This window comes from Tursiops truncatus, chromosome 6, assembly GCF_011762595.2.
Source record: "Tursiops truncatus isolate mTurTru1 chromosome 6, mTurTru1.mat.Y, whole genome shotgun sequence".
Lineage (NCBI taxonomy): Eukaryota > Metazoa > Chordata > Mammalia > Artiodactyla > Delphinidae > Tursiops > Tursiops truncatus.
Genome location: NC_047039.1, coordinates 67,174,366 through 67,196,443, shown reverse-complemented (window position 1 = coordinate 67,196,443; position 22,078 = coordinate 67,174,366). Strand labels below are relative to the sequence as shown.

Sequence of the window (22,078 nt, the reverse complement as noted above, 5' to 3'; positions counted from 1 at the left end):
TTCTTTAGAGATGGATCCCTGGGTTTGCTGGTTTCTTGTTTGGATTGCTGAGCTGAGAGTCAGCATCTGGGTTTCAATATGACCCTGCTTCATACCTAGACTTGCAGCTGAGCTGCCTGAATAGGAAACAACAAGCCAGTGTTCCCTCTAGGTCAGGCCTTGCTATGATTTTGAGGATACACAGTGCCTTTTTTTTTTTATTTCATTCTCTCATTCCCCTTGTTTCTTTACCTCAGACACAGGTTGTTTCCCACTTCTCTGCAGTATACCCTCATCCCTCCCAGAAACGCATGCCTGATCTGAAGAGTACCTTGCCACTCCTTTTGTGTCTCTCTCTCCAAAGCACAAACCCCATTTTGCTGCCTGCTGGTGCCTTTCCTGACCTCTGTCTCCTATACAGTTCTGGAGAACTCATCTGGAAGTAATCTGATCAGCTGTCAGCAGGATTTTAATGCCCGGCTGAGTCACTGACAAAAATGTCCAGCAGCAAAACCAACCATAATACCCTTTATAAATTTAAAATCAGGCTGGGTCCTCTGTCTTTCCTCTAAATGTCTCCTGCCCTGTAAAGGAATTTAAGGTCTACATGCGATTTATAGGAAACAGTGAGGTTAGTGGGGCAGATCTTGTCAAGACGCTTTACTTCTCTGAGCCTCTATAGTTTTGTGTTTAAAATAAGCATGAAATGGATTAATCCATGTAAAAGTGTCTATCACAGTGCCTGGCATACAGTAAGTAGTCAAAGAATGCTAATTTTCTTCCTGCCTAAATTATAATCATGGTGCTATTAGGAGGAAAAGAATGACTCGGTGGGCTACACATCCCCTACCCTGGTATTGCCTGGGGCAGGTTGACACACACCTCACCAGGTAATAACGTCTGGGATTGCAGAAGGCCTGTGATTGATGACTCAGAAACCTGATTTAACTCAATTCAATTCTGTTCAGGAAAGAAGTCACAGATACCCAAACTGCCCTTGCGTCGTGGAAAGCACCACAAAATGGAGGAGACCCCAAGATATGAGCGAACTAATTTTTTTGTGGCCAGCACACACAGAAGGTCATTGTTCTGTGCTAACTTGGAAAAGGCAAATGTATTTTTTAATACAGACTGTACAGACTCAATTTTAGAGGTAGAAAGCCTTCAGAATTTATAGTCAAATCCTCTACCTTACAGATGAGAAAACCACCCTCCAAAAAGTTTCTTTTGATTAATATATTTTGAATATTTATTTGAGATAAGATGCAAGATTATATGTCTCCTCAAGCCAGTCCAATACTTATCACATACATTTCCTAGAGAAATTCTGAATGGGTGTGTGAACGAATGAATGAATAAATTTGAAGACTTGCCCAAGTTCACAAAAGTAGTTAGGGGAACTAGAACTTGAAGTCCCATCTCCTGACTGCCTACTAAGTACTCCTGGGTGAGACCAGAACATGCATGAAAATAGCTAGGAAAACTCCAGCAGGTGTCCTAGATCAGCTCCCAAATGATCGATTTCAGCCCATCCAAGTAAAATAAACGCAGCACGCTGCACCAACACACGAATGATGTTCAGTTTCTCCGCAGTGTCTCTAGATCGGTTCTCTCCTGGCAATGATAATGGCCCTACAAGTATCTTATATAAAGGCCCTCCACCTCATTAACTTCTTGAACAGCTTCTATTACATTCCCTCTTTGTTGCAAAATCAAGGTACACAGAGGCCTTAGAACTAGAGCTTTACCAATCAGCCAATACAAAGCATGTACAATAGATTAATGAGTGAAATACTAAGTATCTAAAATCCATTTCTAAGCAGATTTCCCTTCTAGGTATAGATACCAATGTAGTTACCGATCATGAAAGATCACTTGATATGTAGTCCTTTCAGACACAATTCAGTCTTTCCCAACCCAGATTCCTCATTTGAGCTACAAAACACAGAAAATTATTTGAATGACTCTCTTCTCATTTCTCTCAAGGATGGTACATAACATGGACCATCCTATATTCTTAGGAGAGAAGGTGATCCATTACATACAATGAATACTGCAGAGCATTAGGGCTTGATTCTCCCAGGAAACACTGGCTGAGAAACGTGCTAGAGTAATCTGTATCCCTACAGGTCACAATTGTTCTTGCTATGCAAACATGCACATGCACACACACACAGACACACACACACATACACACATTTCCAAAAAAGTCCTTTTTATGTTTGCTCTTAACAATAAAAGTTTTACATTACCTCTAAAATTTTGTCAGAAGGAAAAATTCATTTGTATTCATGTGATACAAAGGCATTATTTTTTTCTATTTGAAAAACTTAACAGGAAGATCAGCAAATCTTTTGTAGAAATGCAAATTGTAACTTGAACAAAAATAGACTGCTGGTATGTTTGTTATGAAGAATATTAAGTGTATTTTGTAGACAAGTTAGACCAAAATGCATTCCTCTGAAGTATTTGGGAAGTTATTTCCAACTTTGCAGTTAATCAACAAATATTTCCAGAATATCACCTTCTTAAATGACCTAGGAGGACATGCAAAAAAAAAAACCACTTTGCATATTTTGGCAACTGATAAATTTGTTTTCTTTACTCATATTGATTGATTTAAATCCCTGTGTAAAACAAAAGTGACTGAATTGTCTCCCATCATTTCATGTTGGTCACTAGTTTGCAACTGGAAAATCAGTTTATAGTTGTTAAGCTAAAGCAGGACTTGAGAAGAAATTCACATTTGTAGATTGCCTACTAGGAGCCAGGCATGGTGCCAGGTACTTTGCACATATAATCTCATCTAACCCCCATGAGGTAAGTGGTTTTATCATTTCTCTTTTACAGATTAAAAATGTGAGACTCAGATTCACACAGCCATTGACAGAACTGGGATTCAAAGAGATTTCCATGCCTCAAACGTTCATGATTGTTCCAGGATTCAACATACCTTCCTCCAATGATGACTGGAAAATAATTTAGGACATTTAACTTATTTTTTGGATTTATATCCTCCATTATTCAGCAGAAAAAATCCCTGGCAAAATATAACTACCTTTAACTTACTTTAACATAAGATCCAAAGAAATGGGGAGCAGTAAGATGAAGACATTAAAATTCATGAGTGACACTGTAAACTTGATCCTCTTATCATGATTAATTCAAATGTACCGTATTCCCAAAGAGCTGGTGCACCGTGTTTCACAAGAAACGAAGGTCAAAACTCAGAAGGCTGAAGCACCAATGTCCTTAGAATCCTGTGGTGGGGGAAACAGATATATAGAATATAGTCAGATTATTTAATTGTGTTCTTTTATTCTCAGATTGTGGTGATTAAGTCAGGTTGACCCAGAATCATTTTCACTCCTTTATTTGTTTGAAAACATCACTTTCACTGGTGGTCTTTAATTAAGCTCCCAAGAATTCGAAAACGTGCCCCGTATGTCATCTAGAACAAGTGTCTGGAGTTCTCCATCACAAATAGTTTAACCTCTAGAAAATCCACTGTCCCATGCCCCTCACAGAACTGCTTTGGGGTTCCCTCCTTCTTGGCATGGAGCCTTGGGGAACTGCCGTTAGGAAAGAGAAAACAGTAAACTAAAGCTTTTTCTTTTATCCAAAAGTACAGTGCAGAGGTACTTTAAGAATAGGAGAAAGTCTTTCTGCTAAGCCTTTTTCAACAAAGCATTAATATTTATTAACTTGCACTCTGTTATAGAATGAATGTTTTATGATCAAAAATGCGTAACAGCAAAATGGGAATTTTAACCACAAGCAACCTACTCTTCCAGTGATAAAGAACTCAGGATGGGGTTAGCCAACCACTCTCTCTGTAGTTCAGGGGGTACTCTCATTCACTCATCTAGACAAAGGGGTAATTGAACACTGCTCCATGTGATTACTGGAAACAATAATCACAAATTTATAGGCTTCCTTTATAAATGAGAGCCATCTAGAATAAGCTGTGAATTAATGGTATATTAATGGTATATTAACAAATAGGGACATTTATTAAAAGGTCTGAAAGATATTTCAAAAGCTCAGAATTACCCATTTTAAGTTTAGATTAGATCAATTCCCAAACAATTCAGATAAGAGGGGGTTTTTATTTTTCAACTTTTAATAAAAGCATGTCTGTCTCAAGTCTTTTGAATTAATCCATTCACTATTCATTGAGTAGATTCTGTTTGCCAGGCATACAGAAATGTGGGGTTTTGAATCAGCATCAAGGTGTAAAATATGGCTTTTATGAGATCTTTTCTACTGATGCTGTCTTTACTGAATCACTTTGTAATTCCTTTAGCAAACTACTTTGCTAAATTCCTTTAGCAAACTACAGCTTTGCCTGATGAGTTATTATATACTTAAAATGAACAAGTGCATCTCAACTCTATAATTAATGTATACACTGCATAAAGGCACAGAAATAAAAGTCCCTTAGCATTTATTTCTGTCTTGTCAATTTCAGTGATACAGTACAGAAATAACTGTATGGACACCGTGTAACAGTGAGTTGGTTAAATGTTCCTTTTCATAGTCTTGAGTGAAATTTCTGCCTAAATGTTTTAGGAGTAGGTTTCCAACACGTCATCTTGTTTCCATTGTGTCTAAGCAGTTTGGGAAAGGGGAATGAATAAGCATAGATTTTGGAATCAGGCAGACCTGGTTGTGATTTCTGGTTCTGAGCGTGGTAAACTCTTGTAAAACCTACTTAATCTCCATCTCTGTTCCTTCATCTACAAAATAAACATAACAACATCTACTTTGCAGGATTGTTGCAAGGAGTATAGATAATGTATATAAAGCAACTGGCGCACAATAGGTTTTGTTTTTCTTTTCAGATCAAAAGTCTGAAAGACCATACTAAGAATTGTTCTGTTTCAGGTAGTCTGATGCACCATGAAATTAAAATAACATAATAAAAATTTAAGACAGAGATGAACATTGTGAACCTGATTTTTATTTATATCATGATACAGTTATTTTACATTCAGCATTTCCACTTAAGGTGTCTAATAAGACACCTTAAGGTGTCTTAAGGTCTGTTTAAATAACAGACCTTCAGATTGCTGAATGGGCTTGACAAAGAAGATCACCCCTGACCCCATTCTCCACCCTCCACTCCCCATCCTCCACTGTACTCCAGAATCATGGTTGCTTTTCTCTGCCTATTAGATGTATGGACATGAAGGAGAGGAGAAAGAAAGAAACAAAATAGCTAAATTTAAAAATTATTTTTGGTTCATCAGCATATAAACAATCAACTTCAAAATGAAACAGACATTCACTTGCCAGTTTTTGAGTACAGTGAAAGCACAAACTCTCATTTCTGTATGAATCCAGAAAATTAATGGAATACTTACTGTAAATCTTGCTTCTACCCAAAACAGTATTAGGAGGAGGATGTAGACTATCCTTTCACTGTACCAAAGAATTGATTTCCCTTCTCTCTCTCTCATTCCTGTCTGTCTGGTTCTCCTTTTCATATTTTTCACTCTTTTCTCTGACTTTGCCCCTGTTTTTGAAATTCTGCAGGTTGTCCGGCCATATCAGACCATGTCCAATCCCATGAGCAAGCTCACTGTTCTCAACAGCATGCATTCTCATTTCATTCTGGCCGACAATGGGACCACCGGAAAGTATGGAGCAGAGGTGAAACTTAGGAGACAACTGGAAAAGCATATTTCACTCCAGAAGATAAATACAAGTAAGTCGGCTACTGTTCCCACTCAGCCTTCAAATAGGCTGAAAGTGAGAAAACTTGAGCAGATTTTGAACACAGATCACTTTCTACTGGGCCAGTGGTTAGAATTAGAGGAAGTCATCTAGAGGAGGATGATTGGAGGCGCAATAAGTGTTTACACAATTAGTGGACTCAAGCTCATTTATTATGTGTGAAAAATTCAACCCTGTCTGGGGTTTATAAATGCACATAAGCTTTTCCTTCCAAACTTTTTTCTACATCTTTTACACAATACTCTAAGGAGGAAAAGCACCCTGGAGAAGTTTTTTTCTATTTATTAAGCTATTTTTGGTGGCTAAAGAAAAGAAAAAAAGAAAAAAAAAACAGGTTTTGATCTTAGCATAGATCTGGCTGTGCGAAGGCATTTCAAGGGAACTGACATTGTCTAAACTAAAGCATAATGTGTAACCATGTTGATGAAACTAATTCTGTCTCTTAATTTTATGTATGTATTCATTCACTGTCTCTAGATACCTATATATTTAGATATATGTGTGTATTTATGGGTACCACGTAATACTTAGCCCATAGTTACACTGAAATGATACTATTAAGTACTTATGTGTTCTATGCAGTACTTATCGTGTACCCATTTAACTATGAGAAGGTAGCATTGTAAAAACAGCAACACTCCCCAGCACACTCAGTGGCTTGCATTTAAATGTGGTAGAGGTATGAAAATAATCTACTGACCTTCCTCACAAAATAAAATTCAATTTGTTTTCACAAAGTAACACATGGCTTCGCGGCAGGCTCAAGCTTTCTGGTAATTGTATGTTCCATCAGGGAAACTTGGATTTAATTGATTAAACTTTCAAAGCCTGCAATTCCAAGTAACAAAAGATTCTCTTTGGCTTGATAAACTTTCAAAAATTCAGTGTAATATGATTCAGCCTGTCCAAATGGCTTTTCTCATCTCCAGTCTTTTCTCTGCATCTGTCCCAAATGGATCTTGCTTGCTCTTGCCACCTTCCTCCCAGAGCTAGGATGTCCAACCTATCAGACCACAGCTTCTCTTTCCTGTACTCTCTTTTCTGGTTCCACGTTTTAGGAGCTACTGCTGTTTAAGCAGTCAAGTTTCATACCTTCATCTTTTTCACAGAGAATTCTGGAATAATAGATTTTGGTGTAGGCCTGAAGTCAACATTGTATTAGAAAACTCTCTTCTAAGAATCTTCAACTATCTTTGGAAAGAGAAAACACAGGATTACCCAAAGGTAAACATCTTTTGGGGAAAAAAGAGTAGAAAAGACTAGAAAATCCATCCAGAAACCAGCAGAGATCCAAAGTAACAAAGCACTATAGCCAATGGGTGGTAGGTTTTGTTAAACTAAAATTGAATTTTATTATAATATTTGACAGGAAGGACAAAACTCATATCATTAATATTATCCATTTAGGTTTTTATAGGCTACAGCATTACTTGTTTTACACCAGCAGGTTAAGAATGAGCCTAAATAGGAGTAGCCTGAAAGCTGAAGAAGATGGGAGCAGGGTAGACAAAGAGCAAATGCAGGGTCAAGTTCAGTGCTCAATAGTGAGACCAAATTTGTCCAGACACACAAAGCATGCCATTGTGCCAGGTCCTGGTGGCAGCTGGGCCAGGTATTTGTTAGTGTTAGGAGGAGAGCTAGGTGTGCGGTTGTGTAAGTTTAAACACCCAGCTACGATGGTGCCAGCAGGAGTTAAAACCCAGTCAGGGCTCTGTCTGCCAAGCCCTGTGCCTTATAGGTGCCCAAGGAAAGGATACTCTTTTCTAATTAGTCATCCCAGAGGGGACATTGTTTTGTAACCTTTGTGCCTGGGGAAGCACCTGTCTCCAAAGCTCACAGAGTTGCTATGCGTGGGGATTGCCCTGAAGGGGAGGCTCATAGACAGTGGCCGGGCCTCCGTGAGGAGCAGAGCCCAGCAGCATAGAGTCCAGGAGAAGGCCAAGGCTGGTGGTCAGGGCATCAGGGATGCTGGAGGAGCCAGGACCCCAGGCACATGCCTCATGCCACTCGTGTGACACTGGATCCTTGCGAGCACATCAGGGCAGGTAGTGGCATGCAAACACATTGCCAAGTGAAATCCCAGTCAAGGGTCTAGGGTGCAAAGTAGGGGATAAACACAGACCCAGGTTCCAAGCTGAAGCACCAGGTCAGAGAAGCTGGCTTGAGACTCCTAAAATGTTCCGAGTCCACAAACAGGATTAGGCCTCGGATCTGGGGTAGAGGCTGAGCCCCTAGGTTGGGTTAAGTGATAGTAGCTGGAACAGGATGGGGGCAGAGAGAGGCAAATAGTCATTGCAATCGTCATAATTTATAAACACGATTTTCCTCTTTGTTTTGGGGACTGTATTTGAGGCTTAATAGGAATTCACAGACTCCCATTCAGTGCAAATAATTAAATAAGAAGAAGAAGGTTAAAGATGCCCAGGGGAGATCCCTGAGGTCACAGGAAGTTACAAGCTCAGGGCCAAGAATTTGCCACAAGCTGTAGTGAATGATGCCATGCCTTAGCTCTTCTACCAGTTCTATCCTTGAACTTAGTAGTGGGAGGGTGACCAACTTGTCCCAGTTTCCCAGGGACTTTCTCAGATTTAGCATTGAAAGTCCCATGTCCCTGGGCCACCTCCATCACAGGCAAATGGAGATTGCAGGTCGCCCTCCAAGTCAGACTCAGGAGTCATTAGTTCTACTTCTCTTTTTACTGCATTCACCCCACAAAGCAGGGAAGGAGCAGCGAGGGCCTCAGAGCTTAAGGAGTGACCCAGGCTCCGGAAGTAGAGCAGGACCTTGAGATCTCCATTCAGTTAGCAGTAAAGCAAAGTGCCCACTGAGAACCTGGAAGTCTCCAGAATAGGACTGACTGAGAAAAAAGGAGGAAAAGTTGACCTGGTTAAAATAAGAAACAGCAGAACTAAGAACATAGACCTTTAATGTAACTCTCTGTTCTAATCTGAACACTATTTTTTTCTTTATATCATAATTAGTGATAATGTAATTCTTCTTATTAAAATAAAATTTTATTCTATAACAATTCTAAAAATCTCACCTACTTCTTAATTTCCCTCTTCAAAAGTCTAAGAAATCTAAAATACAACAGGGGAACTCAATTTTGGGAAACCCCAGTTTAGCCTCCTGAAATTAGACCCTCCACCAGGATACCACAATAATACTATCACCACCTATTACACTTAGCACGACCCTGGAGGTGTCTGAATACACTCAGCATTTTACTCATTAAAGTGCCATTCCTCTTCATCACTTAGGGATGACATGCATACCATAGGATTCTTTCCACAAGTCTATTTCTTGCATAAATAGCATAATCTTCTGAAGAATATTTTCAAGAGACCTTTAAGCCCTTTCTCATCAACATGACAATTATGAATAATAAAATATTATAAGCACCAGCATCTTAGACTTTTCTCAGCACTCTGGCATCCATTATCTCAACTCTCCCCTCCCTCCACTCATTCTTGCTGTTAACAGTCCTTACTGAAGTGTTGTCATTGGTTACTGAAGGACTTCTTTGCTGTTAAAGGAGAATCCTTTCCGACGTGAGCCACTTAGGAACACTCTTCCATCTGAAATTTTCTAAACTTCAAATTTAACATGCAAAGCCTCAAACAATCCCCATAATGCCTTTAGCAAACAAATATTTCTTGAACTCCTATTATGTACCAGTCATGGTTAAGGTCTAGAAAAGCAGCAGTAGATAATTCATTGAGCTTACGTCAAGAGGGGCAGAGTAGTAAGTAAATAAGTAAATAGGCAAATATATGTAGTAAGAGAGCTGTTAAAAATAAAGCAGAGGAAGGGATATATGTATGTGTCATGGGTACACATGTCTGCATGCATGCACATGTGTGTGATGGGAGGATAGTTTAGATTAGATGATTGGGTATGGTGTAATATATGAGCAGAGACCTGAATGAAGTGAGGGAGCCAGCTCTGAAAAGAGCATTCTGGAGGGAGTGAAAGCAGGAACAAAGACCCAGGTATTTGATGAAGAGTACGACCTTTGTAAAGAGTTGAATTTTATTCTGACCGAGTTTTGATCTGGCAAGTTATAGGATCTCCCTTGTGGTTTAAAACATCACTCTGCTGTTCTGTGTAGAGATCCAACTGACGCAGGGGGCAAGATTAAAAGCAGGTAGATGTTTCAGTAGGCTATTGCCGTAATGCAGGTGAGAGATGATAGTGTTTTGAATTAGGGTGACAGCAATAAAAGTAGTAAAAAGCAGTTGGATTCAAATTTATACATATCTGTTTTCTTAACTGATCTTTCTTTTAATGTGGTAAAATATATATAGCATAAAATTTATCAGTTTAACCATTTTTAAGTATACCGTTCAGTGCTATGAAGTACGTTTACATTGTTATGTAATCATCACCACTATCCATCCCCAGAACTTTTCATCATTCCAAACTGAAACTCTGTACACATTAAACACTTTTATTCCCTCCCTTCAGCCCCCGTAACCATGATTCAACTTCATGTCTTTATGAATTTGTTCTAGGTACCTCACATAAGTAGAATCATACGATATTGGTCCTAAGATACATTTTGAAGGTAGAACTCAAGAGAACTTGCTACTGAGTTGAGCATTCAGGGGGAGGAATAGACACATCAAGGATGCTGAACAGTCATCCTTACAGACACCAGTATATTCTTCAAAGAATGGGGCTAGTGGGAGCCCCTAAGGAGTAAGTTTTTACAGAAAAGGGAGTTGAGGACTAATCTCTGGGGAGTTGAAACAAAGTCCTTGAGAAGGAGGGAGATGATGAGATTCCGTGCACAAATGAAGAACGTGGCCATAGGTAGAACAGGAAGAGTTTCATCCTGGGTAGCAGGAGGGAAGGCAGAGTTTATGTGCGCAGATGTAGGTGGGATGGAACTTTTTCTGCTGGGAAGATCAGGTAGTTCTTTATAGATGCTTTCTATATCTGAAGAAAATAATACAGGAGGTCATTGGCTAAGAGTGTGGAAAGGGAAGAGGTGTAGAAGATTAGGAAGAAAATAGAAAAAACAAGTGTAGAGCCTGGGAGAGAGAGCTGACTAGGGAAATGTAAGACTGCCCACTTGATATTTGTGGTCATAAATTTGCAGTGGCGTGAATCATCAGGGATGTGTGTTTTTTTCCAGGCATGTTCAGCTTGAGTAGTAGAATAGGCAGAGACTTGGGTTGAGAGCCTGTTGGGATTTTGCTAGGCAAGTAGAAAAGAGGAAGAGAGAGGCAAGGGAGTGAGGCTATGTGTACTCTTTATACCTATATCCCAGGAGTATTGTCAGTGTCTGGATGAAAGCAGTGCTTTCCCACCCACATCTGTGCCCATTCACGAGAACATAAAATCATTCATCTAAAAGATCAGAATAAGGTGCAGAGAAGTGATTAAGAGAATTATCAAAGGTGACCCACACCTTTAGTTAGTATTGCCAAGCATTACATATGTTAAGTTCAAACCATTTAAGTAAACAAAGGTTCATAATAAGCAGTTCCTCATATTTTATTGTTGTTTACATATTCATATAAGTTGAATCAAGTTAGCACAATGCTGGGAACGTAGTAGCTGTTCAATAAACACGTGTTACCTGAAAGACTGAATACCAAGGGACTGCTCCAGAAAGACTGAATACCAAGGGACTGCTCCAGAAAGTAACGTGTAAGTAGCCTGATGAACCTATAAAATCCCAAGCATATTTTCTGCATACATTTTTGCTTTTAAAAAATTTCCAAAAAAATTAGAGAATATTATAATAACCCCTGTAACTATCACCCAGACTCTACGTTTATCAGCCTATAGCCAATCTTGTTTTCTCTATGTATATAACCACCTACATCTTCTTCCGGGTAAGTTTGAAAGAAATCCAAACAGTGTATCATTTCATCTATAACTATTTCAGCACCAAAGCATTTCTTTAACTTGCGTGGGCCACACGCAAGGTAGATTTTTAAAGTATTTCCTTAACTTAGTAGCAACATAATGGAAAATACTGATCCAGGTATCCTTTAACAATTCTTTCAAAAAAATAAAAATTAAGAACTATGTTATCACATGTTAAAATTTATCTAAAATTTTGATAATCATTTTCTCTTGTCCCAAATTCTACACTAAGCTGGCCAAAAAACATTTAAAACAAATATTACCTTGCAGTTCTTAAAAAGGAAGATTAGAAAAATCCCCAGCAATTGTGGCTTTCTTGGAAGCGTTTGAAGGGAAGAACATAACTTTTGGGAAAAAAGGAAGGTTTTGCCTCTTGCCAGTGGTATAAGCTGAGAGAAACAGGGAGACCTGGGGGTTCAGATCTTCATGGCTCTGTGACCTTAGGTAAATTACTGTATTTCTCTCAGACTTTGTTTCTGTGTCTGTGAACCAGGGATGATAATTTTTCACAGTGTGGTGATTAAATGAGTCAACCTATGAAAGGATTCTGGCACGTGGCAGTTCAGAAACACTGATTCCCTTCCTGCCTTCTCGGTGGCACAGCGGTCCCCTAGTGGGAAACCATGTTCTGTGTTGATATAGCCTGATGGGCTGCCATAGATTCCAACCTGAGATCCAGACCTTCATTCGAAGCCCATCAGAGTCTAGGATGTCTGTCAGAATATCTTTACCACAAAGCGAACCTGTCTCTGCTTGTTAGGGAAAAGCCATGGATCTCTGGGGTTACAGAAAGGGTCCAAAGAAAACAATGAGACTCAAAATTATATTCTGAAACATATTATCAAGCCTCTATTAACATTACTTCTTAAAGAGTAGTTCATTTAAAGTCTTGATCATTGCAGCAATAAACAGAAAACTCATGTTTTTTCATTGTTGAAAATATATTCTAAACTGTAGTTGTTCCTCTTGCTTGAGTGAAGAATATAATGGAGAAAATTTCATATTTCTTTAGAGAGTCAAGCTATTCTAGTGTCTTGGAGCAATCATTATGAATGTCAGTTAAGTTTGCAGAGAACTCTGTTTGGTGGAGGTGTTAGAATTTGGGCTAAATGTGAATTGGTCCCTAATATATAAGATAAGATTTATATGTCAAGTTAAGATTTGGGCCAATATCAGATTTCCTTCTTATAATTTACTGTTTTGTTTAAAAAGGAGATTGGAGGAAGAGGACAGAAATCTAGTTTGTTTTGGGCTCTAATTGATGAAAGTGTTATACTCCGTTGTGTTTGAATTTTATTTTAAGTTTGGCTAAATGCAAAGTTTTATTTGGATTACATATCTTAATTAATTTGTGAACATTAACTTTGTAGGAAATTTCATTATGAGGCTAGAATTTTCCAACTTTGTCATCTTCATACTATAAAGTGAAATCTGTGTCAGACTAAATCTAGTCTAAGAGACTCTGTCCCCATGGTAGTCATTATAGATACACCCATTCTGCAGTACTAATGAATGGGGATGTCTGAGTAGGTTTAGATTTTTGTAACCATTGCTTTTGCCACTGTCAGGGTTTTCTTGAAAGAGAATTTGATACTCTGCATTTTCTTTGCCCCAGAGTAACAACTGACATTTGAGCATAGCCTCATCTAATGAAGCCACAAAGAATACTTTCTCTAAAGCAGTAGATTAAAATCTGCTTGGCAGTTCTAAGCAAACAAGTAGCGGAAATGATCACAGAATTCATGAAACAATCAAATTTGGTATTTGAGGATATTGCTATTTAGAATTCTCTGGGAAAAAAGAACAGATGTTTTGTTATGCAGTCCCTAAGCCAGTACACCAATTTATATATGACTGTGTGCTTACTCACACAAACTAACAAAAAATAATAACGATAATAATGTCACCCAGTAGCACCGAATGTCATCCCTGATAAGTTATGCTTTATGATGGGAGCAGATGTTTCTGATTTCCACTGAGTTGTTTGGTATAGGAGTCCCATGAACAGACTAATCCATAGAGTGAAGTCTCATGGGTTCCAGGACATTTTATTTTAAAAAGATCATCTTTGTGATGTGACACTCATCAATTTACAGCATTTTGTTTCAGTGAAATTTCCATAATCAGAAAAAATACTCATGACTGTATCCTTGTTCCATTACCAACATTTTTTGGTGATAATTCTTAAACATGGCTGTGGTAGTTTTCAACTAAGGTGACACTGCGTCCCGTAGGAGGTATTTTAAAATATCAGAGGGGTTTGGTTGATACAATTTCTGGTGCTCCCAAATGACACAGAGAGGAGGAGGGAATGTTAATATTCTACCTTGTGCAGGACGGTTTCATATGCAGAATTGCCTGGACCAAATGCCAATCCATCCCTTAGGAAACACTACCCTGTATGTTTCCTTGAGTTTTGTTTTTCTTTTTTTTTTTCCCCAAATCTTTCCAATAGCCCACACCTGATGTGGCAGGGCCACACACTTCCAAGATACTCTGTCCTAGTCTAAAGACGTAGAAAAAGCAGCAATCATGAGCCAGCAGTGAGATTTAAAATATTGAACAACCTATGAAGACTTTAGTGTCCTCAATCCACATCATAGGCTGGATGTCAGCCCTGACATGTCCTTCAGATCCTAACATCCCTTGCTGTTGGGAAGTTCTCCCTTATATCCAACTTCATTTGCTCTGAATCAGTTCTCTTCTGGATGAGGACCAAAGTCATCATCTGTGTTAGAGCTCTCAGCTTATTTGAAAACTGTAAATGGACTTGAATTGACCTTTCTGCCATAATGGCTGTAAGGAAGCTGTTTTTCATTTGAAGAGACACACTGACCTGCTTAACAGGCAGAACTGACTCAAGAAGTAAATCAGAATTTCCATTTCGGCAGCACCTGCTCTTAGCACCACTGCTTTGTATGTTTCAGGTTCAGTGACTCCAGAAATGTGCTCAATGCTGGGGGCTCTACTGTCAGAGTCCCTGATGTTCAGAGAAATCCTACAGTCCACCATTATTAGCTGATTTGGGGGTAGAAACAGAAGCCCAGAAATGTGGTTGCTTTACCTGCAGGCCCCTGGAGAGCCTACTAACCTAGAATTCATTGCCAAGGGAATATTTTAATAAACCAAGGTTCTAGGAGAATAAAGCGTTTGAAACTGAATACAAAGAGACCTCTAATTTTTAATCTATGTATTACTGAGAATTATGTTGGAAATAAGGGAGCAGGGCAGTAATATAAATCTTGAGTGAATGAATAAATTCATGATGTAAAATGCCATAAAGCAGTGCTTTTTAAAAATTCACATTTCATTTCTAGTATATGTCTCTCATTTCCCTGGACTGTAATAGACCCCTTATACGTATTAGTATTTTTCTCTTGTTAAATTATGAAGCCAACTTACCCTGGAAATTTGACGTAGATTATCTAAAGAATACTACTGACATCCTTACTATTAAATCCTTACTATTTACCAACCTCTCTGACACCAAAACTACAGTTAATGTCATGCATAGTAAGTGCTCGATAAAGAGTTGCTGATTTGGCATGAAACAAATTTTAGTGATTTTGACCCAGTCATATTATTATAAGAAATGTGTGAATTTACAATTTCCAAAAAATTCCAAAAATATTTTAGCAACAGCAGCATTATTGAAATAAGCAGGTAGCTTCCTGGGAGGCTATTTTAAAGGATTGTAGTCATTTATATATAAATAAATAATTTGTATCATAAATACTACATAAATTATTTATTTTTATTCTTATTATGACTGTTAAGTAAGTCTCATTTCTTTGTATTTATACCAAATACAGAGAGACGAAGCCTGAGTGTCAACAATAGCACAGAGAGGGAGGCATATGACAAAGGGAAAGTCTAAGGTATGAGTCACATCAGAGTTTCCTTGGAAAGTTTTCCATTTTGGAGTAAGTTGGATAGCCATACAGTAAGAGGTTAGAGTTGGCATGGAACCATCGGGTCCCTTGCCCACTACTGACATTGCAGACCTAGCGGGACACTTTTCCCACTGAGCCTTGTTACAGCTCAGGACCATTTTGCATTCATTAAGACACAGATTCTGCTGCTGTAACAATGACTCAAAACAATGGATGCCTCAATGAGACAGGAGTTTATTCCTTATGCATGTGTTACTCTGAACATGAGTCCAGGCCTTTTGTGGTAGCCTCACAATGTTGAGGACTCAGATTTCTTCTTTCTTTTGCTCTGCACATCCCTGTTTTCATGGTCTGCGGGAACTCACTGTCACATCTACATTCTGCTCAGAAGGAATCAGGAAAAAGTCATAACCTGTTCCCTTAAAGGCACAATGAGAAAGTCGTATACAGGATTTTGGCTTACATCCTATGTGCCAATATTTGGTCACATATTTACACCTAGCAAAAGGGGGATTCAAAAATGTAGTCTTTATCCTGGGCATACAGCTAAAATTCTATCACTATGAAGGAGGAAAATAGATATTAGGGTACAGCCAGCACTTTTTGCCACACCTTTCCAGCATAGCATTACAGATGGTTATTAAGAATTGGCTGGAGTTGGCACATGAGGTAAAACATACCTGCCATTCATAAATAAGGTACACCTACATGTTCTAGTGTGTTCATTGAGTAGCTTTGTCCATAAATGACTCCTGTAGCATATGCTTCATATCATGCCCTTTCACTCTTCACGTGTGTGTTTCTTAGTGATATGTAGCTGAAGAGTCTTCCACTGGTTCTGGAAATTGTAATTTCCCCTTGAAATGGGATTGAGACTAGCTGTCTAAAATTATATACATTACTTTAGACCATCCTGGTTTAGTTAACTTTTTAGGTTAACTCAAACAGATCCTCCTAGCCTCAAAGTAATTGCACAGGCTCTACTATGCATAATTTGTGCACATTCCATAATGGATCCATAGCCATATATTTTCTTGCACATCATTTGTAACCTTTAAATGCCTAAATATTAAAAATAAATAGAAGAGATTCAGTTCCGTGTTTCTGTGACATTGTACTTAATATTAATTTTTCAAAGATAAATCCTAGGAAATAATTCTCATGTGACCTACACAGGACTGTACTCTTGGTAACAGGCAGGAGAATGGAGATTGCTCGCCTCTCAAATCCTTCCTGAGGGGGAAAGGTTGTAACTGGGCCTTGGCCCAGTTGGGGAAAAAGGACGAGAAACCCATCTTAGAGAGTAAAAAAGCAGCAGCACATCGTCCAACTCTGTTGAGGAAACGTTTGAGGAGACCTGGAAAGCAGATGCATTTGTGAGGGATTTAAAGCTGTTTTATACCAGTTATCCAGTTTGACATTCCTACATTTTATAACCCCTAAGTGATAAGTAATAATTTGGCAAGATACAGCTGAAAGGCTCTTGAAACCTTCTGAATGCCTATAAATATATAATTAAGAGTATTTCCTGACACTGACAGTTATAAAAAGATTAATTAGTAGAACTTCTCTTAACAAATGGTGAGCTGGGTCACCTTGTTTTAGAGACTGAGATACATGTGTATTACTGATCCAACCCTAGTTAGTTTTTCTTTTGATTTTAGCTTGTGTACCTCAGTAAAACCAAAAAGATAGAGCTAAAAGCAGTTGGGATTTCTTTTCTATCTTAAGTGAATAAAGCCTATGAGGATCTATTGCCGTACAGATTTAATGAAACCACAGGCCGGCACTTTAAAAATAAACCTTGCCTTTCCTCTCTGGGTATTCTTTGAATAGAACAGTTTCTTGGCCTTGTTTCTGTCTTGCCTATATCTTTTTCCCTCATCTTTTTATAGTACCAAACTCAGAGGTATTGTGACTTTTCCATTCAGACAAACTAAGTTTCTGTAGAAAATAGATTCAATGTTTAGAAACCCCATTAGAAAATAGTATAAATAAATTCAAAGAACAATTGGGAAAGCAAAGAAAATATTTGCAACCATGACAAAGAGCTTATTTACATAAAAAGCAAAGGGCATCTACAAATCCTAAAGGAGAATCCTGTAAGAAAATGGGCAAAGTATATCAACAGGAAAATCTTGGGGAAGAAAATACAAATGCTCAACTTCACTCAAAATTAAAGAAATGGGGCTTCCCTGGTGGTGCGGTGGTTGAGAGTCCGCCTGCCAATGCAAGGGACACGGGTTTGTGCCCCGGTCCGGGAAGATCCCACATGCAGCGGAGCGGCTAGGCCCGTGAGTCATGGCCGCTGAGCCTGCGCATCCAGAGCCTATGCTCCGCAACGGGAGAGGCCACAACAGTGAGAGGCCCGCGTACCGCAAAAAAAAAAAAAAAAAAAAAATTAAAGAAATGAAAGCTAAGACAACAATGAAATTTTTTTAACCTATCAAATTGACAAAAAACAGAATTTAAAAATATCTGGTGTCAATAAGTGTGTATGGAAATCTGTACTGGAGGGTGTGCAAATATGGGCAACCTTATCTGGAAGATAATTTGGCTACCCCTATTAAATTTTAAATGCACATACCTTTTGGCCCTGTAATTTTACTTCTAGGGATTTATTTTATGCATATTTATTGCCATATTGTTTATGGTAATAAAAATGGAAATAATTCAAAGATTCACCAATACGTGACTAATTAAATTATATGTAGACATACAGTGAAAGACTGTGAAGTTATTATAGATAATGCAATAGCTCTGTTTGGGCTCCTATTGAAAGATACCCAATGGTAGTTTTTATGTCCTTTTCTTAAGTTAAAGCCTATTGTACAACAGTAGAACTGTGTGTTTATGATCACATTTATGTTTTTTAAAATTATGTGTGTGTGTGTATATGTGCTTACAAAATATCTTAAAGGACACAGATGAACAATTATAGCTTCTAGAGAATGAGACTTTTGAGGTAAGGGAAGTAAGATGAGAACTGACATTTTCCACTAAATACCTTTTAAAAACCTCTCAGTGTTGTTTTTTGACAATGACCAAATATAGCTTTTATAAAAGGAAGGAAGGAAGGGAAGGAGGGAGGGAGAGAGAAAAGGAGAGATGGAGAGAGGGAGAGAGGAGGAAGGATAGATGAAGGAAGAGAACTTTTTGGAAGTAGTCAGCCTATCCATGTCCAGTACTTTCTTCCCACAAGTGTATGTTTATCATTCTTGACCTGTGGGTAAGGAGCCAACACAGCTGTGTTTGACACACCTTGATTTCTCTTGCTCACTGAGTCTGCTGGCAATTCTTTGCTTCATCTAAGACAAAAGGAAAGAGTCAAGTCAGGAGACCTAATGGAAGAGGCTGGTTAAAGACATGCCATGGAGAATAATATTCTCAAATCATATAAAGGATGTGTATAAAACAATAAGACAACATAACAGGTTTGAATCTTATATTTGATAGTGGCTGGAATCAGAGCCAAAATTATCTTCCCTGTTTGGAGTTGGTAAATGACAAAATAGCCTAAATTTATTCCCAATCCTTAGCCATAACCAGGTAGCCTAGTATAATGGGGCTCCTGAAAATGCCCTACTTCTATACCTCTACCATGAGCACAATTCAGTAGAGCTAAATTGTTCATTTTCCTTTTATTAGGCTCTTGGGCACCCCAAAGTCCAGCTCCCCTCTCCCTGGATCCTACTCCCCATGATGGAGTAGGCTCACACACAGCTCATTTAACAGCCATTTCATATTGAGTATTGTCTGTGATGCTCACACTGGAAAAAATGGCTCCCACTATATTCTTGACTCCATTGTACTCTTTAGATGCTCTGTATGGAGCCAAAATACATGTCAGAATTTCGTCAGCTTTTCAAAATATGGCAAGAACGAGAACTCAAAATATCTGTCATCTAAAATAAGTAGTGATCGCTCCCTCTGTTATTTTCCCCTTGATAGTTCTTCTGTTACTCCACCAGTATTTGCTTGTGTGCCTACAATATATAAAGCACTATAGAGGTGGCAAGATAAATAAGACATAATTGTGCACTTGAAGAACTTAGAGTTTTACAAATAAGTTAGCAATAACTAGCTATTGAGTGCTATTCTAAAACTTTACAAGGAATAACTGATTCAATCCTTACAACGACCCCATGAAGTGAGTACCATTATTATTCCCATTGGCCAAAAAGAAAACTGAGGCACAAAGGAGGTCAAGTAATAGCCCCCAAGGTCAGACTGCTAAAAAGTGGCAGACCCAAGAAGTCTGCCTGTGTCCATGCCTCAACTGTTGTGCTCCACGGGCTCTCAGTATGCAAAGGGCTGCATTAAACAGCAACAAGTGTCAAATGCCCTTGAATGATACGAAATACAACAGGAATTCAGACAGAAAGCATTTCTGGATGGAATGTTCATGGGGGCGGTGTAGTCAAGGTATTCTCAGGAAGATTTTGACAGATGGAATGTGGGCAATGGATTGCCAGCCATGCGGGTGAAAGCTTTCAACGTTTAGAAAGGTAGTGCACAGCATGTGGTCTAATTACATTTATTTTACTTTCATTAAATTGTTTTTCCTATCTTCATAAGCAAAATTTCAGCTGCAAATATAAATAAGGTCTATATGCGAACTAGGCTTAGTTTGTTTCTTTAGGAAACGCGATCATCAAAATCATAAGGATAAGATATAGATGTTTCATTGTTTCCCTTTTATTGACCCTCCTTAATAGAATGATGTAAAAATAGAATGTAGTGTAATATGATAAATGGAACATTATTGTGTATACATAGATATAGATATATAGATGGGGCAGAAGCAGAGCTATTCATACTCATGGGATTCTATATATCCATAACTATATATTATCATTGGTATTTTATATATATATATATTTCACCTAGTTCATTGCCTTCTTTTTCCAGATAGGAAAGCCCACTTGGAAAAGGTCAATCAAGTGTCCTACCTAAATTCATACAGTGAATTAACTGGCACAGCTTTTACCTGAACTCACGACTCCAAACTCCTAACTGCTACTCTTTGCTCAGCATTGTCATTACCTTAGTTTGGGAGGTACTTCTCTTATTCTGTTTAACAAAGCACCAGGGGAACTCAAATAAGAAAAGGTTCTCCAGGCACCTGAGCAAGGAATAAAAGCAGGGCACTTAGGATATCAGCGTATTTGATGCAAAATCCTTAGCCCTTTCTTCTCCAGTTTTTCCCCTTGAGACCATTTCTCCACTGCATCTTGAAGGGTAAGCAAGGAAGTATCAAGAGAATTGGAATCACAATCAACAGACACTGGATGTTCAGACATTTCCATTTTTAGCCGTGCAACAAATCGGCAAAAATCTGGTTGATCCGCACTAAAATGTCATTTAACTTTTGTTCATTAGGACTTGGTAACTGTGGGGGGAAAGAAAGAAACTAAAAATACCAGTGTGCTGTTCAGTCTGCAGGAAAGACGCAACTAAGCCAATTTTGTGCTTGGTTCCTTAAACAAGCGCTTTTGTGGTAAATTTCCAGGAGGGTTTGTGTCATCAGCTCTTTGAGGTTTTGCTCCTAATATTTAACAAGCTGTCTAATTGTTGCACAAAGTGGTGGAGTGGCCTGGGGAGGTGTGTGCTCCCAAACTGAATTTATGTTCTCAGGAAGGTGCTAATTAGTAACTTTCTGGAAAATGTACAGTAGTTACTCTTGGCTTGTTACTTTTTTTTTTTAATTCATGAGATATTTATTAAAATAACACATTTAGGGAAAAAATCAATACAATTGTATGCATCATTACTGAAAACTGTATACCATCATACAAAAAAGGATTTTATTTTGGGAAATCGATTCCTAATTTATGGCAAGTTCCCCCCCACCCCGCCCCCGCTGCGTTGGGTCTTCGTTGCTGCGTGCAGGCTTTCTCTAGTTGTGGCAAGTGGGGGCTACACTTCATTGTGATGCGCGGGCTTCTCATTGCGGTGGCCTCTCCCGCTGCGGAGCACAGGCTCTAGGCACACAGGCTCAGCAGTTATGGCGCATGGGCCTAGCTGCTCCACGGCATACAGGATCTTCCCTGACCAGGGATCGAACCCGTGTCCCCTGCGTTGGCAGGCAGATTCCCAACCACTGTGCCACCAGGGAAGTCTGGCAAGTTTTACTTTCAGAAATAAAACCACAAAACAACGCAATCTAATTCAATCTTAAAGGCTGGCATGCTGAGCAAGGAATGTTCTTATTCTTGGTAGGAGCTCCTTCTTTACACTGTCAGGTACCAGGGCTCTGCCTTTTGGTGTGATTTCAGCCACCAAGTCATCAACAGTAATGTGTTCTAGTCCTTTTTCTTTAATTACCTCTTTACAGTGTGCCTTCAACTGATCCTTCCAGCCACATTCAGTTAATTTAGCTCTCAGCCACTCTTTGAGGCATTCTCTTTCTCCAGTTTCTATCAACTTTTGGTTAATTGCTTCTCTCATCTGCGCATCTTTGTTCATCTTGCTAGCCACCATCACCGCAGGCAAGGGCTGTCCCTTCCCAGTGATGAAATGACCCTTGTGCTGACGACCATTACCTACCACACTCTTCGGCCGCCAGGACCTAGACCCTCCTTGGC

The 22,078-nt window shown here is 38.8% G+C and overlaps 1 protein-coding gene and 1 pseudogene across 1 annotated transcript in view; one reads left to right on the top strand and one right to left on the bottom strand.

Annotated features, from left to right (window-relative positions):
* The window catches only part of LOC117312634 (transient receptor potential cation channel subfamily M member 3-like), a 74,707-nt gene that overhangs the window by 28,910 nt on the left and 23,719 nt on the right, over positions 1-22,078 (top strand). Inside the window, exon 4 of the mRNA XM_033858162.2 lies at positions 5,518-5,689. Within this exon, the coding sequence (XP_033714053.1) occupies positions 5,518-5,689 (172 nt within the window). The remainder of the gene's footprint in view (positions 1-5,517; positions 5,690-22,078) is intronic.
* LOC101322242 (transcription and mRNA export factor ENY2 pseudogene) lies at positions 21,620-21,995 on the bottom strand (annotated as a pseudogene).